The sequence below is a fragment of the Trifolium pratense genome, linkage group LG4 (assembly GCF_020283565.1).
Source record: "Trifolium pratense cultivar HEN17-A07 linkage group LG4, ARS_RC_1.1, whole genome shotgun sequence".
NCBI classification, from domain to species: domain Eukaryota; kingdom Viridiplantae; phylum Streptophyta; class Magnoliopsida; order Fabales; family Fabaceae; genus Trifolium; species Trifolium pratense.
The window spans coordinates 8,197,728-8,214,090 of record NC_060062.1 but is presented as its reverse complement, the minus strand read 5'-3'; the positions used below and the strand labels follow the sequence as shown (position 1 = coordinate 8,214,090).

The following is a 16,363-nucleotide window of genomic DNA, read 5'->3' as shown; positions in this document are numbered from 1 at the left end:
TCTTAGGTATTTCTTATGCCTTGGGTGTGGTTTATCAATAAATTTGCTATTCAAAAAAATTATTATTTAAATACCATAAGATCTGTCGAGGTTAATTGTCAAGTCAAGTTTTTTAAATAAAGAAGAGGTTAAAAATTAGCTATTGGAGAAGTCCAACATCGCTTAGAGTGGTAAAGCAAGGGGAAATCATATATTGGACTAAGTTCTTTGTTTGTTTTTAGATGCAGCTGTCAGTAGCACTTTAAGCTTTTTTATGTTTTTCTCTTGTACTCTTTTTATTAGTGTTGTGAGATGTAATCAGGTATTTGCTTTGGAGAGTGCGGGGCATTAGTGATATTTTCTAGTTGTTGGTTTTGGAAAAGGCTGTGATTTTTCTCTGGTCTTGAAGTTTACACGTTATATTCTATACCTGTTTTTGCCAACAAGATCAAACCCTATTTCCATTATTATTTGCAGAAGCAAATAATGCCGAGACGAACAACAAAGGAGAAAGACATGATAAGTGACCTACCAGATGAAATTTTGGTGCATTGCATACTATGTTCACTTTCTATTGATGAAATTTTTAGAACAAGTATTTTATCTAAGAGATGGAAACATTTATGGAAGAATTCATCGCACCTTGATTTCAATTGGACTCGCATGAACAAATCCTTATTAACTCGCAAATTAATAGCCACTCGAAATGATGCTATCAAATATGGCGATATTGTTAAGAATATGTTGCATCAACACAGTGGTTATTTGTTTAGTTGTAGCTTCAAGCATTTTCTAAGTTTGGATGTTAAAGTAGTGAAAAATTTGGTTGAGTTTGTTGTTGAGGAGAAAAAAGAGTTGAGTTCTTTGAGTTTGGAGTGTGAGCTTTCATATCATCATCGACGTAACATAAAATATGTGATGGCTGAATTTAAACCTAAGATATTTTCGAGTTTGTGTTCACTCGAGTTGACTAACTATAACCTTAAACTTTCGGTTTTATCTGCATTTGAGAGCTGCGAAAAGTTGAAAAGTTTGAAGTTGAAGAGTATGTTTATGGAGAATAATATCATCGATAGAATTTTGAAAAAATGTTTGTGTTTGGAGAAGTTTAGTCTCATTGATTCAAAAGGGTTCGATCGTCTCAAGATTGAAAACCAAAGTCTTAAAACTTTGGAGTTTCTGCGGTTGAATGTTAGAGAGATCGAGGTTCATGTTAAGGAGCTTCAAGATCTAGTCATTGATTCTCTAATTTGCCTTCCAAAGGGTTTAAGAATTTACTCCGAGAAGCTTTTAAGTTTCTATTCTACTTACAATCCAAATGCTCATTGGATTTGGAAGAGTACAGATTTTCTTGAAAATTGCAGCGATCTTTTGGTTAGTTATCTCTAATTCTATTCTTTTCTTATTATGATTTCTATCATGATATATTTATGTTATGTTATGTTATGAAGTTTGATTAACTTTTGTTATCAAAGTTTCTAAGTTTATGCTATTTAAAATTTTATTTTTATTTTCTTAGTTTAAATGTCCTGCACACTCGAGTTACTATGAATGTCTATATGTCGGTATCTGTGTCGTGTTTCATGTCTTCATGTGCTTCGTGACAACATCTATCCAAATACTAATAGGTATGTTGTGCTAATCATATCTCTTCAATGCAGGAATCTCAACCGACCAATATTTTTCGAAATCTTTTAACCTTGTCAATTGATTTGGATTTGAATAACATAAGAGAAGCTATACCACTTTCATACGTACTATTGACATGTGTCCATCTCAATACTCTAAGCATTAATATACCGGTATGTGACTATTAACCTTATTAATTTTTTTTTATTTTATTGAATATTCACATTAAAAATGACATTATTTTTACATAGATTATGATGCTTGAAATATATTTGTGTTTTATAGGTAAAAAAAGCTACGGTTTCTTCTGAGGACTATGACTATATTCTATCATATCCTAAGTCAATGTTTTGGGAGAAACGAGAACCTTATTATTTTGTGTTGTTTAATGAGTTGAAATATTTTACAATTAAGGGATTTACAGGCAAAGAGCAAGAAGTAAAATTTGCTGAACTTTTGATTACTAAATCGTACGTGATGGAAAAGATGTATATAATTTGTGGTTCAACAAATGTGTACAAAGCAAAAGATCTACAATCACTACCAAAACGTTCAAGTTGTCTCTCCATCATCATAGTAAAATAAAAAACCAAGAATTGTTAGGATAATATAGTATGCTACAAATTATTAGATTTTATCTCTTTGTAAAAGGATATATGAACCTGCTGCACTCTATTGTGCTTTCATTCAGGCTTTTGCTTACAACTGCTGTTTTTGGTTTCTAACATGAATATTTTTCTGTTCAATGATTCTATTAGAATATCTCGGACCTGAATCACCGTCAAAAATCAGTGATTGCATGCAGTTGGAGAGTTTATGACCGTACGATCAAAAACTACCTCCCAATGACCTGATTGCAGCCGACTGCACGAAGCAGTGACTGCACTTAATCCAAATCGGAATATCTCAGATAGAGCTTTGAGTTATTATATACCAAATGAAATATCATATTCTATTGGCACCAGATTTGAAAAATGAGTCCTTGATTCTAAAATTATCATCAATAACATTTGAAGTAATAGCACAAATTAAACATAAATACACAACTCATAGATAGATATAACATTACATGGAAATAAAATTAGATGAATAATAACAGCATCTGGATTTAATCTTGATCATGAAAGCAGTGAATAACTGAAGTTTCTTCCTTTATCGTGGAAGCAGTGTATTATTCGTCATCTCAATGTTGCATATTGTTCATACTTCACCGTCCCAGAGTTCTTCAACGGTCTTATAGGCACCATAAGTTTCATTAACAAAAAAGGTACCCTTAATTAGCCTATCCTGCATTTGTAAGTTCCATGTGTTAATTCAGATAATGAACCTTTCTCGTTGGATTGACTTGGAAAATAATTGAGTTTAAATGATAAAGTAAGTCATCTCGATCGTAGTTCTAAATTGCAGTCTACGACCATGATTGTGATTGTGTAATATAGAAGTTTTAGAGATGTTTACAATGATGTCACAAGTCACAACCTCTATGGCAACCGCAATTCAAAACCATCTTGACATCGATAAATAAAACAACGATCAATGTTATAGTAACATATATAATAAATCATGGATTTACTAAAATATCAACAATTGATTAAACTAAACTATCAACTTGCCTGCTTAATTTCAGAGAACTTTGGTAACAAGTCTTCAGGAATAGACCAATCGAACACGTCAAAATTTTCCTTGATTCTAGCATCATTAGTGCTCTTAGGTAGCACACTGTGTCCTGCTTGTATACCCCATCGAAGGGCGACTTGTCCTGTTGTCTTTCCTAATTTCTCCGCAATCTCTTTGACAATTGGATTCTTCAGAATGTCACTTTTGAGTACTCCTGGTGAGCCCAGAGGAGAATATCCCTGAAGAGATATTTATCATCATTATAGATAATTGAAGACTTATTTGAAGACCTTGTTTGGATATACAACTTAATTGAAGACTTAAAAGCATAAGTGTTTATCATATAAGTGTTTAAGTATAAGCTATTTCTATAACAAAATATAAAATAAAGTAAAATTTTTCATCTATGCTATAAGTTGTTTTCATAAATTGTCTGGATCACTAATGAAAATAAGTTGAGAATAGTTTATTGACATGTCATGAACGGTTTCCGAAATCTCTCCCAAACATTCTCACAACAAGTGTTCATGTCAATAGATAACTCAAATTAGTCAATCCAAACAGACGCTAAATCAATCAAAATGTTACGTTAATATCAGATCTTTTAAGGGAATTCTATATGTGCTATACTTACAGATAGATGAATTCCTTTGGATGCACAGAATGCATGCAACTTTGCTTGCTGCCATCCAGGGTGCAATTCGACTTGATTAACAGCAGGAGGTACTCTTGCTATGTCCAATAGGTCTTGAAGTTTTTTTGAAGAGAAATTGCTGACTCCTATAGCTTTAGCCTTTCCAGAATCATATAGAGCCTCCAGTGCTTTCCATGTGTTAGGTATGTTTGGATGATCAAGATTTTCAGCCTTAAATTCACCTGTTCCCCTTTTCATGCTCACTGGCCAGTGGATCTACAAAACAACATCGAATTCAGCAAATAATAAAATGCACCATTTGATAATTCAACTCAGCATCACATTTCTTGTGTGTAAAACCAATGCAGTTTACTCAATTGAGAAACATTGTGTAAAAACCAACCTCATGATTCATTTGCACATGCAAGCCAGCTATGAAGCACTGACACAAACACGACACTAACCGGTAGTAATAATTTGAGAAAGTGATATCACGTGTGTCGGTGTCGGACACCAGACATGCCTTTAATCAAAAGTGTTGGTGATACAAAGATATCAAGCATTCGTGAAATACTATACATATCAGTGTCGTGTTCGTGTCTGTGTCCGTGCTTCATAGTCAATGCGACATAGGATGCCAGGAAGTGTCAAAAACCCTCCAAATCCCGAATGTCACATGGTATCAATATCAATTTAGAGTGTCTAGTATTCACCAAATTATTAATATACATTCACTATGCAGAAAAGTCAGTGCATACCAGATAGAGGTCAATGTAGTCAAGTTGCAAATCACGTAAAGTTTTATCCAATGCTTTTGGCACATCTTCTGGATGATGATCTGAACACCTGAAAACGGTTAACAAAACAAAGCAGAGGATTTAGGTTAAACACAACCTTAAACAAACATACTTTACAACATTCATATAAAAAAACACAATTTCACAAAAGTAAATTAACAAACCAGAGTTTTGAGGTGATCCATAACTCCTCGCGCTTAACAACACCATCCTCAAATAGCTTTTTCAGAGCTGAACCAATCTACAAAAAACAGTAAATTAGCTTCCATTTAAGCAATTGTTCTAACTGTTTTCCCCTTTTAATCAAAGCCAATAAATTATGTTGTGAAATTGCATCAGCTAGAACAACCAACAAATAATAATTTATCACAATTCACATCCTAAAATCATGATAGAGTAAATAATTGCATGTTAAATGAAAAAAATTGTAAAAAAGAGAAACACTAAAAAAAACAAAAATCGTTACCTCTGCTTGATTCTTGTAAGCTTCAGCACAATCAATATGTCTGTATCCAACCTGACAAAAAACAAAGAATCTCCAAGGTTAGTTCAGTCCTATAAAACCTAGGAATAATCAAAAGTATGTAAAATTGATTCCACCTAAATGTGAGTTGAACGTAAAGTGATTTATGTTTAAATACATTCATGTAAAAGTGGATTGGACAATAACACACATATAAAAAATAAATTGTAGATGCAAAAACTTCAAATTCTAGCTTCAGGTTAGAATTCAATCAATTCTACCTGAGAACATCCAAACATATCAAAATCAATTCTAAGTAAAAACTCCAAGTTAGAACTTGGAGTTAGACTCAATACGCGATTTCGTCAAACTCATTGTTTGATTCAAACATCCACCAAGTGTATGTTTGGTTTTGCAGTGAACAAAATTGATTTTAAGTGAATAAATTAATTCTGGCAAAAATTGGATTGAAAGTAAAATTTTGGATATATTTGTGTAAAAGTGAGTTAAACAATAAATTTGAATGTCAAATCAATTTAGAAATAGAAATTACAAATTTTCATCACCAGTATCCGGCTCCGGCTCACTAGACCACCACTAATCAGGTTCGGTTGTCAATTCTGGTATCAAGGGATTCCAGTACCATTTTGAAAACAAAATCAATTCTACTCTAAAGTAAACAAATGTTAAAATCAATTCTACACTAGAATTAATTTTGGCTACTCCAAAAGTGGCATACAACTCAACCAAAAATAAATTAAAATTTTAGTAAAGCTTATAATAATAAATAAATAAATAAATAAAATAAAATTAATACCTGAATGGCGGTGGTGATAGCTGTGGCTACAACGCCAGGTTCAGCTTGCCAAGTACCTAATCCAACAGAAGGGATTTTAGCACCAGTGTTCAACTGAAAATATTTGATTGCTGTGGCCATTTTGTTTTTCTATGGATCTTTGTTTTCGGTTATTGTTTGATGCTATTTATAGGAAGAAAAACTGTAGAGACAATGGATGTGTGAATGGATTGTGCGTGAAAATAGAAGAAGGGGTTGAATGGTTGGGATTTGGCTATATGGGATCTGAGATGGATTTGAACGGTGGGAGATTTATTGGTCTATTAAAGAAGACTTGAGATGTTGAAAGTTTGGAAAGTGAAAGAATGATGATATGTGCACATATGTCATCATAAAAAATGAAATGTTAATGCATTGAGTGATAAGTACCTTTCCATGGGATTTGGATTTGGTGTGATGAAAAATACCCGGTTTCACACTGTTGTGCATCTCAGCGTAAGTTTAGATGGATAATATTAAATGATTTTTAATTTTTTAAAAATTTTTTTTATGAATGATTTATATGATATAAATTTTCAGTCCAGCAGTAAATTTTGTAAAATTCAAATTCGATAGATCACTTATTCACAGTGAAAATTATCCACCGTAGCATTAGCCTTATATGTACTTTTTTTTGTTTAGTAATTATAACAATTAACTCCAAATCTCACAAAATTAGTCTTGATTTTCTCAACCTAATTAAGTTAGTCCTCATAGTCTGAACCTAATGGCTAATGTTTTGCAATTGTGAGATTAGCCACCACACTTAACTACTCAACAAGTCATAGCACAATTGTGAGATCGCTTGGTTGAGCAATTCAGATAATTAGTATTTTTTTTCAATGTTTTTCTTTTCAAATACTGCTATATGTAAATTAATTTAAAGACTTTATGTGTATGGATTTGTATATTTTTATGTATATGGATTTATTAACTATAAATTAAATAATTAATATTATTATAGTGAGAATTATGGAAAAATCATCCACCATTGATTATAAAAAATAGGTTGAGAAACAAGATGGAAGATGAATTTCTATCTAATTCTGTGATTACTTACATTGAGAGAAGAATTACCGAAAAGTTTGATACAGATTCAATTATTGATGAATTTTATGATACCGAAGAACGACATGTATTTTTCAAAAAAAAATATCCTCCCTGTAATGCAATGCAAGGGGCCGGGTTTGAACTCAAACCATCACATTTATTTACGGTGGAATTTTCTAGCCACCAATCCACGACCACCGTTTAAAATAAATTAGAAAGAATCATTTCATATGAATTTGAAGAGAACCGTAATAGGTTTTCTTTGTAGCTCCATCACTGCTTAGGACCACCTCTATTTTGCATCTCTACGTTGCCACTAAATCAAATATAAGAAAAGTCCACATATTATTGTTTCCTATGTTTGCTAGCATATCGGTTGCCGGCGGCACATTTGTCAAATGAAGTTGCCATATTTTTGCCGGCAATTGCTAGAAATGACAAGAAGACACTTAATTTAATCAAACACGCTAATACTTGGAAAATTTGAATACTCAACCCATCTAGTTAGTGAAACCTCTAAAAAATAACAAAGAATCCAAGTTGTATACATTTTCTTTAGCAAAATAATGGCCGTGCAACATGAACATGATAGCAAAATAATGGAGTATCACATTTTCTTTAGCTTCACATTGTTTTTTTTTTTAGCTTCGTTAATTTTCTATTAATAAATGTAGGATAACTATACATGAATGATAGACAAACAAATAATATGTTGCGCCCTACACCAAATTTTGACTTTAGTTTTAGTATCATATTATGGCCGATGCATTTCTCTTTCAAATACGTGTGTTAGCTTGTTTGGCAATGCAGATTTTTTTGTGGGCGTGTCTGAGTGCAAGGTTATGAGTTTGAGTTCCATTGGTGTATTTTTTTTTCTTTTTCTTGTATTTTATTTAGTTTATTTTAGTTTTTTTTTTGTATTACCATAAAATATATATATATATATATATATATATATATATATATATATATATATTTATATATATATAACAAAAATAAAAAATTTTGTAAGCGGATACATCAAAGAAAAAAAAATCCGGAACGAGGTCAAAAGATCAGTGTCACCCGCAAAAAAAATCACAACCAAAAGGGAATTATTTCATTCTCATCATAAATCAAAATTAAAACATACAAATTCATTCTAAAAATAAACAATCACATATTAAAGTCTAGACCTAATCTTTACCTATCAATAATATTAGAATTTCACACTAAAAACACACAAAAAAATCTGAGAGACTGGAAATTACACGTAAAAAAAAAATAGAGAATAAACCAATAGAAATTTTTTAGGATTTTGGTTTCTCTGTTTTTTGCGTGTAATTTTCTCTCTCTCTCTGATTGTTTTTTCTTGTGTTTTTAGTATGAAATTCTGGTGTTACTTATAGATAAAGATTAGGTCTGAGCTTTAATCTGTGATTGTTTATTTTAGAATGAATATGTAAGTTTTAATTTTGATTTATGAAAAGAAAGAAATAATTCCCTTTTGGTTGTGATTTTTCTTGCACGTGAAGCTGATCCTTTGACCTCCTTCCGAATTTTCTTTTTTCTTTGTTGTATTCAAGTACAAACTCTTTTTTTTTCATCTTTTTGTTATATATATGGTTATACAAAAAATTAAACTAAAAAAAATACATGAAAAAAAATAAAAAATACACCAATGGAACTCAAACTCATAACCTTAAACTCAGACAGGGGACCTGAGAATGTACTCCTTTTGATGTCTGAGGTTCGATTCTCTTTGTTGCCAATTTGGGCGAACTAATTTAGCTTCTTAAAAAAAAATCTCAACAAGCTAATGCACGTATTTGAAAGAGAAATGTCTCGGCTATAATATGAGACTTAAAAGAAAGTCAAAATTTAGGGTATAACAATTAACACGCCCATCAACGGTTTTTAAATGAGAAAATAATAATAATAATAATAATAATAATAATTTTTTGACAAAAATAATAATAAAAAAAAAAAAAAAAAAAACAGAATGGATAATTGTCAGTGTCGTGTTTTAAAAACCGGACTGAACGATCGGACTGATTCAACCGTGAACCGGATATGTCACCGAGTTGGTTCAACAAATGGACCGGCCATGTAATCAAACCGGTGTGAACCGGTCAAACCCAACTGGTGACTCGGCAGTTTTGGAAATCGGCCGGTCTAAATGCGTGATTCAAAAAAAAAAAATGGGAATAAAACTAAACTACAGAACAATAGATGAAAGATGAAACTGAACAGATTTAGAAGAAGTCAATTAGAAACAAAGCAAGTAATCTTGCAATTTTAGAGTTAAAATTTTATGTGTTTCATGATTATCTTATTACTTCTCATAAGTATTAAAGATGTATGTTTATATATGGAAATAAAAGAAGTAAACAAGGGAGAAGTGGAGAAAAAATTGTGAAGAAAGTAGAAACAGAGAAGGGAAAAGTGGTGGAAAAAATTCTGAAGAAGTAGAAGAAGAAAGAAGTAGCGGCTGGCTGATAACAAAGAGAGAAATTAGGGTTGTTCCAATTGGATAATCTTATTTTATGAGATGGGTATTGGGTTGTATAAAGCTCATATATTATTACATCTCACAATTTTTGCTGCTACTAATAATAATACTGATCTAATACACTAATTAAGATTGTTTTCCTAGTGCTCTGCTAGGGTTTGTTCATACTTCTCTTTGTGAGAAGCTTGCTTTTCTTTCACTAAATTCACCTTTTCTATCTTTTAGAATACAAACAACACTTTCGCATAGCTACCATCCAGTGTGCTATTATGGATCATCCTAATCTCGAGGGTTTATCGCTGCATGAAGGAGAGGAAGGTTTCCGGTTTGATTTTGAGGAGGAGGAAGATGAACAAGTGGATCTCCGATGGTGCCTTGTTGGACGATTTATTAGTGATAAGGCCATTCATTTCAACTCCATGAAAGTGCGAATGGCGGATCTGTGGAGACCAATGGGAGGAGTCACGATCAAGGAGACAATAGCAGGAAAGTTCTTATTCCATTTTGCTCATCCTCTCGCCATGGAGGAAGTCTTCAAAGGAGGGCCTTGGTCCTTTGATAACAATATGCTTATTTTGGAGCAAGTTCAGTTGGGGATGCAGGTTGAACATATTCCTTTGTTTCACGTCAACATGTGGGTTCAAGTCCATGATCTACCTATGGGATTGATGAAGGAGAAAGTTGGCATCTCGTTGGCTAATTACATCGGTTCGTTTGTGGAATATGATAAGAACAACAATTCGAGTTTTTGGAGACAGTTCATGAGAATTCGGGTGAAACTTGATGTCAGATTGCCTCTCAAGAAAGCTACTAAAGTGATGAATAAGGAGGGGAAGTGGTGTACTGTTAAGTTTAAATATGAAAAACTGGGAATATTTTGTTTTGTTTGTGGAGTCATGGGGCATGCTGAAAATAGATGTGAAGTTAGATTCTCATTGGAGCAAGATGATGGTTCTCGGGAGTGGTCTTCTGAACTTCGAGCGGAGCCGCGCAGACAAGGAGGGAGAATGAGCTCGCGGTGGTTAAGGGAGGAAAGAGGTGGTCGATCGGAGAATGACGGCGGAAATGTGGCTGGGCAATCAAGTGCGCCGACCGGTAGCGCTAATGTGGACCCCAATGCAACTGAGTTTTCATCTAGTAATCAACATCCTTCCCAAAACCGTCCAAGTCTCACTCAGCCCATAATCACTACCAGACAAGCACATTCATTGCCTATTAATGAGATGCAGGCCCACTCATCAAACCTTACCTTAAAAAACAAAAACAGCTCACCTAATCAAATCATAACAGACCCTACCTTAAATAATGCTGCCATCAAAATCCAAAATACAACCGCACAACCTTTCATCTCTGCTGACAATCTGTCAAATTTATTCCCAAACATTAATTCTCCCATCATGACCAACCATCATTCCAGCCCTATCATCATCAATCGACCAGTAACGGGAAACAATAATATACAATCATTGCCTCATCAGCTCTTGACTTTCAATAGTCAACCCTTAATCAAGGACCCACCAATAGCCCAACATGCCTTCCCTAAAACCTCACGTGCTTCAACCAGTAAAAAAGCACCTACCCGACCCGTCCAAACAACCATCGCTGAACCGAACCAACACCGACCCAGCCCGGAAAAAAAACCCAAATATTTAACCGACCCGACCCAGAAACAACCTGAACCAACCATGACCCAGAACACTACAGTAGACAATGAGGCTCAAAGCGAGAAGAAAAGAAGAAGAGGGGAGGATCAAGCAGACAACCAGGTAACTTTGAAGGAGGCTGAGCATTTTTTAACGGCGGGTCCTGGCAGCCAGGCCTGCCGGGACCAATGAAGATCCTCAGTTGGAATTGCCGGGGATTGAGCACTCCGAGTGCAATTCCTAATCTTCGCAATATTGCTCAAGGTCACCAACCAGATATTTTGTTTTTATCGGAAACTTTATCAAAAAATCATACTATGGAACGTCTCCGTGTGAACATGAAGTTTAATTCTTGCTTATCAGTAGAAGTAGAAGGTCGTAGTGGGGGTTTGTCGGTTATGTGGAAAGACACTATAAGTTGCAAAGTATTGAATTATTCGAGAAACTTTATCAATTTGATTGTGAAAGAGAAGGAGGAGGATGAATGGAGATTAACTTGCTATTATGGATATCCGGAAAGAGGTAGAAGACGAAAGGCGTGGGATTTATTAAGAGAGCTGCGTGATATGTCTGACTTGCCGTGGTGTATTATAGGTGACTTTAACGATTTGTTGGCGCAAGAGGACAAGAAAGGGAATCATCCCCACCCAAACTGGTTGTGCAATGGCTTCCGAAGTGCAGTGTGCGACTGCGACCTCACTGACATTCATTTGGAGGGCTACCCGTTTACTTGGACCAAAAGCAGAGGCTCACCGAATGTTATTGAGGAACGTCTTGATAGAGCCATGGCTAATTCAAAATGGCTCATGAACTTCCCTAATGTCAAATTAGTGAACCTGTTAACCTCTCACTCTGATCATAGTCCCATTTTGCTACAAAACTCACCTATGACGAGGAATGGGAAAAGTTATTCCTTTCGTTTTGAAAACAGTTGGTTGAAAGAGGAGGACATCGGAGTGGTGGTGGAGGAAGGCTGGGGCAGGGAGAGAGGAACTGACATCACAATTAAAACAGCTAGGTGTGCGGAGAAGCTTAAATGGTGGGGGAAAAGGAAGAGAATGAGATTCAAGAAGGACATGTTAGAGTGTAGTGAAGAGTTGGAGAGGTTGAGAGGTTGCCATGATCCAACAAACTCGTGGCGCTTCAAGGAGGTTCAAGAAAAACATGCAAGGTTGTTAATTCAGGAAGAAGCATATTGGAGGCAGAGGGCTAAGATGCATTGGTTAAAAGAAGGAGATTTGAATACAAAGTTTTTTCATATGTCAGCGACATCTAGACAGCGGGCAAAGAAGATTGGTAAGCTTATGAATGATGACAACATTGCTGTAACATCACAACCAGAATTATGTGAGGTAGCTTTGAATTATTTCAATCACCTCTTTAAATCAAATTCCACTTCACATGATCCGGTTTTGTCCCTGATTGTCCCTAAAATAACACAAGAGGATAATGAAAGCTTAGTGAGGCCTATTTCAAAAGAAGAGTTAAAAGATGCTTTGTTCCAAATGAATCCGGATAAAGCGCCTGGTCCGGATGGTTTTAATCCAGCCTTTTATCAACACTTTTGGGATTTATGTAGTAATGATATTTTTGAAGCAGCACAAGAGTGGTTGGAAAGAGGGTACTTCCCATCTTCCTTGAACGAAACAAATATTTGCCTGATTCCTAAATGTGAGACCCCTATCTCCATGAAAGACTTGAGGCCAATCTCCCTATGCAATGTGCTCTATAAAATGATCTCTAAATTGTTGGCAAACAGGTTGAGAAGTTGTCTTGACAAATGTGTTTCGGAGGAACAATCGGCGTTTATTGAAGGGAGATCGATCCTGGATAATGCACTTATCGCTGTAGAGGTCATTCATGCGCTCAAGAGAAGAACAAGAGGTTTTAAAGGTGAACTTGCTTTAAAAATAGATATTAGCAAGGCGTATGACAAAGTGGATTGGGGATTCTTGCGGGGTATGCTTGAAAGATTGGGTTTTTCTAATAAATGGATACATTGGATGATGCTATGCGTTAGTTCTGTTAACTATTCAGTTTTGGTGAATTTTGAGAAAGTGGGTCCTATTATACCAGGAAGAGGACTAAGGCAGGGAGACCCTCTCTCGCCTTATCTTTTCATCTTGGTCACCGAAGGCCTGTCAACTCTACTCAAGAAGTCTTTGGCTAGTGGAGAATTACATGGAGTCCAGATTTGCAGAGGGGCACCGGTGGTGTCTCACCTCCTTTTTGCTGATGATTGTTTCTTGTTTTGTAGGTCAACCGTTGCGGAAACTGAACAGTTGATGAGAATTCTAAAAACTTATGGAGAAGCGTCGGGACAAGAAATTAACCTGACAAAATCTGAAGTTTTCTTTAGCAGGAATTTAAGCATAGCAGACCAGGAAGATCTTTCAAAAATCATGGGAGTTAAGCATGTTCTTGGTACGGGAAACTATCTCGGACTCCCCTCTATGATTGGCAGGAAAAAGAAGCATATCTTTGCGTTCATTAAAGACAGAATTTGGAAGCGCATTAATTCTTGGAGAGGAAGAGCTTTATCAAGAGCAGGCAAGGAAGTGATGATCAAATCAGTACTCCAGGCAATTCCGGCTTATGTCATGAGTGTATATCTTCTTCCAGATGCTATTATCAAGGATATTGAGAGAATGATGAACTCTTTTTGGTGGGGTGGAGGAACAAATAATAAAGGAATACGATGGATGGCTTGGGACCGCATGGCAATACCGAAGGGGCAAGGAGGTATGGGCTTTCGTGATCTACATAGTTTCAATCTGGCCATGATAGCTAAGCAAGGATGGAATATTATGACAAAACCTCACACCCTTTTGGCTAAACTTTATAAAGCAAGGTATTTTTCGAATTCCTCTTTTTTTGAATCAAAATTGGGACATAATCCGAGCTATGCTTGGAGAGGTATTTGGAAATCTCGGCAAATTCTTATGAATGGTTGTAGGTGGAGTGTTGGAAATGGTGATAACATAAAAGTCATGCATGACCCTTGGTTAAGAGGAACTAATGGCGCATGGCTTCCCTCACCTCAAGTTCAAGGTGTGCATAATTTTCATGTTAATGACCTTATGTTTCCTAATGCGAAAATGTGGGATAAGGAGAAAATTGAGTCTTTATTTCCTATACATATCGCTAACCGTATTCTTGAGATTCCTTTATTTGACATGATTGAGGAGGATAAGTTAATATGGATTGATAGCACAAATGGTTGTTATAGTGTTAAGAGTGGATACAATTTGATGATGAATGTTACAGGAAAAGTGAATGTTGTGCCGCAACAAACTGATTGGCATAGGCTTTGGTCAATTAGTGCTCCTCCAAAAGCCAAACATCTCCTATGGCGAATTAGCAAAGGATGCTTACCGACACGTATGCGTTTACAAGAGAAGCATGTCCCGTGTCCTTTGTTGTGTCCTGTTTGTAATCAACATAACGAAGACGATTGGCATGTGTTGTTTGGGTGCGAAACAAGTATACAAGCTCGACGAACAGCCGGACTGGTGCATGTTATTGAGTCACGGCTGCAGCAATGTACCAACACCAGTCAACTTATTCACATGATCTGTTCATCCGAAGACAAAACGACGGCGGGATTGTTTGCTATGCTAGTCTGGACATTATGGAATAATAGAAATAATCGAGTTTGGAATGAGACGAGTGAACCGGGTCGAAGTTTAGGAACTAAGGCGCAAGTTCTGTGGGGCGAATGGAACTCGGTACAGCAGCTGCATAATAATAACACGCATACTGCACAGCAACATCTGCAGCATGGCGCCTCAGGTACTGAACAGCAGCAGCAACAATACATCAGATGGCAGGCACCAAGTTATGGATGGTACAAATGTAATGTTGATGCGGGATTTCATCAAGCGCTCAATAAAACTAGCACGGGATGGTGTTTGCGGGATCACATGGGACGTTTCGTGATGGCAGAGACTACATGGTTGGAAGGGAACTGTTCTATCTTAGAAGGTGAAGCTATAGCACTAATCCAAGCATTGGAAGTATTGAGACAAAAGGGTATATCTAATGTTATTTTTGAAACGGACTCTAAAAACGTCGTGGATGCGGTTCATCACTTACATGGTGGTAGTTCTGAGTTTAGTCTTTTTATTTGCCATATTAATAATATCTTGCAATGTAATCCAAACTTTATGGTTAAGTTTATCAAGCGGCAAGCGAACATGGTTGCCCATACACTTGCTAGGGCGGCCATTTCTTGGCCTCGTCGCTATCAATTTGAGATATTACCTATTTGTATTGCACCTTTATTGAATAATGAAATGTTATAAGTTATTGTTCGTCAAAAAAAAATAATAATACTGTATATTAATTACCTATTTGTGCCAAAAAAAAATTAATAATATTTTTGATTGATAAAATTGTAATTTCTTTTATAATAAAAATTTAGACCAGGGGATGTTGCTCCAAATCTAAGAAAGAAAAAACATTAGAGTTAAGTTAACTTTTTTTTTTCGTCAAAAAAATAGTTAATAATTGTAATTTATTATATAAATCATATATCTTTTAAATAAATAAGGGAATGATTAATACCTATTAATTAACTACTGTCATTAAAATACCTATTAATTTGACCTTAATTTTAATAATGAATGTAATGTACTTAGTAGTTAGAAAGTTCATGTCCACTAAAAAAAAAGCCTCATGTGGCAAAATTGTAGGGCATTTCGTGTTTTCTTTCTTTTCGATGAAAGGGACACATCAAATTATCAAACACATCAGATGGAATTAGGGGTGATCGCGGTGCGGTTTGGTTCGGTTTTGAGCATAAAAGTCATCCTAACCGCGAGATAAAAATGCATGCGGTTCGGTTTGGTTCGGTTGATTTTTAAAAAGTCATCCAAACCAAACCAAACCAATACAGTTTGGATCGGTTCGGTTGGTGCGGTTTAAAACATAACGATTGTACCGAACAATTTTAAGCATAAAAAAAAAAAAAATTGAAGTTCCAAAATAACATTGTAGTACCAACAAAAATTATTTATCCAAAATAACATTATAGTAACTTACAATTTTAAATATATAAAAAAATTGAATTTTCAAAATAACATCACGGTACCGATAAAATTTGTTTATTTAAAATAACATTACAACACCAAAATAAAATTTCAGTACAAAAAATAAAAACAACTTGAAGTTCGATTAATTTGGTCGACTGACTTGGTAATTGGGCATGTATATTGGAATATAAA

The 16,363-nt window shown here is 35.1% G+C and overlaps 2 protein-coding genes across 2 annotated transcripts; one reads left to right on the top strand and one right to left on the bottom strand.

The window, feature by feature from the left end:
- The first annotated feature begins 465 nt into the window (after positions 1-465).
- Positions 466-2,333, top strand: LOC123922057 (F-box protein At1g80960-like). The gene is made up of 5 exons (XM_045974800.1): positions 466-740; positions 963-1,353; positions 1,641-1,781; positions 1,894-2,078; positions 2,300-2,333. Exons 1-5 carry the CDS (start codon positions 466-468, stop codon positions 2,331-2,333), a joined length of 1,026 nt encoding a protein of 341 aa, XP_045830756.1.
- Positions 2,334-2,574: 241 nt separating this feature from the next.
- Positions 2,575-6,269, bottom strand: LOC123919562 (NADPH-dependent aldo-keto reductase, chloroplastic-like). The gene is made up of 7 exons (XM_045971511.1): positions 5,937-6,269; positions 5,123-5,173; positions 4,821-4,897; positions 4,618-4,705; positions 3,860-4,135; positions 3,222-3,464; positions 2,575-2,895 (listed from the first exon to the last, which is right to left on the bottom strand). The coding sequence occupies exons 1-7, from the start codon at positions 6,054-6,056 to the stop codon at positions 2,809-2,811; spliced, it is 942 nt and encodes a 313-aa protein (XP_045827467.1). The 5' UTR covers positions 6,057-6,269; the 3' UTR covers positions 2,575-2,808.
- Between the last annotated feature and the right edge of the window lie 10,094 nt (positions 6,270-16,363).

Coding starts and splice junctions, on each gene's coding strand:
- LOC123919562 (XM_045971511.1), bottom strand. CDS start 6,056: ATGGCCACAGCAATCAAATATTTTCAGTTGAACACTGGTGCTAAAATC. Junction 4,898..5,122: donor CTTACAAGAATCAAGCAGAG/GTAACGATTTTT, acceptor TGTTTTTTGTAG/ATTGGTTCAGCTCTGAAAAA. Junction 2,896..3,221: donor AGTTCTCTGAAATTAAGCAG/GCAAGTTGATAG, acceptor TTACAAATGCAG/GATAGGCTAATTAAGGGTAC.
- LOC123922057 (XM_045974800.1), top strand. CDS start 466: ATGCCGAGACGAACAACAAAGGAGAAAGACATGATAAGTGACCTACCA. Junction 741..962: donor ATGTTGCATCAACACAGTGG/TTATTTGTTTAG, acceptor TAACTATAACCT/TAAACTTTCGGTTTTATCTG. Junction 2,079..2,299: donor GAACTTTTGATTACTAAATC/GTACGTGATGGA, acceptor GCTTTCATTCAG/GCTTTTGCTTACAACTGCTG.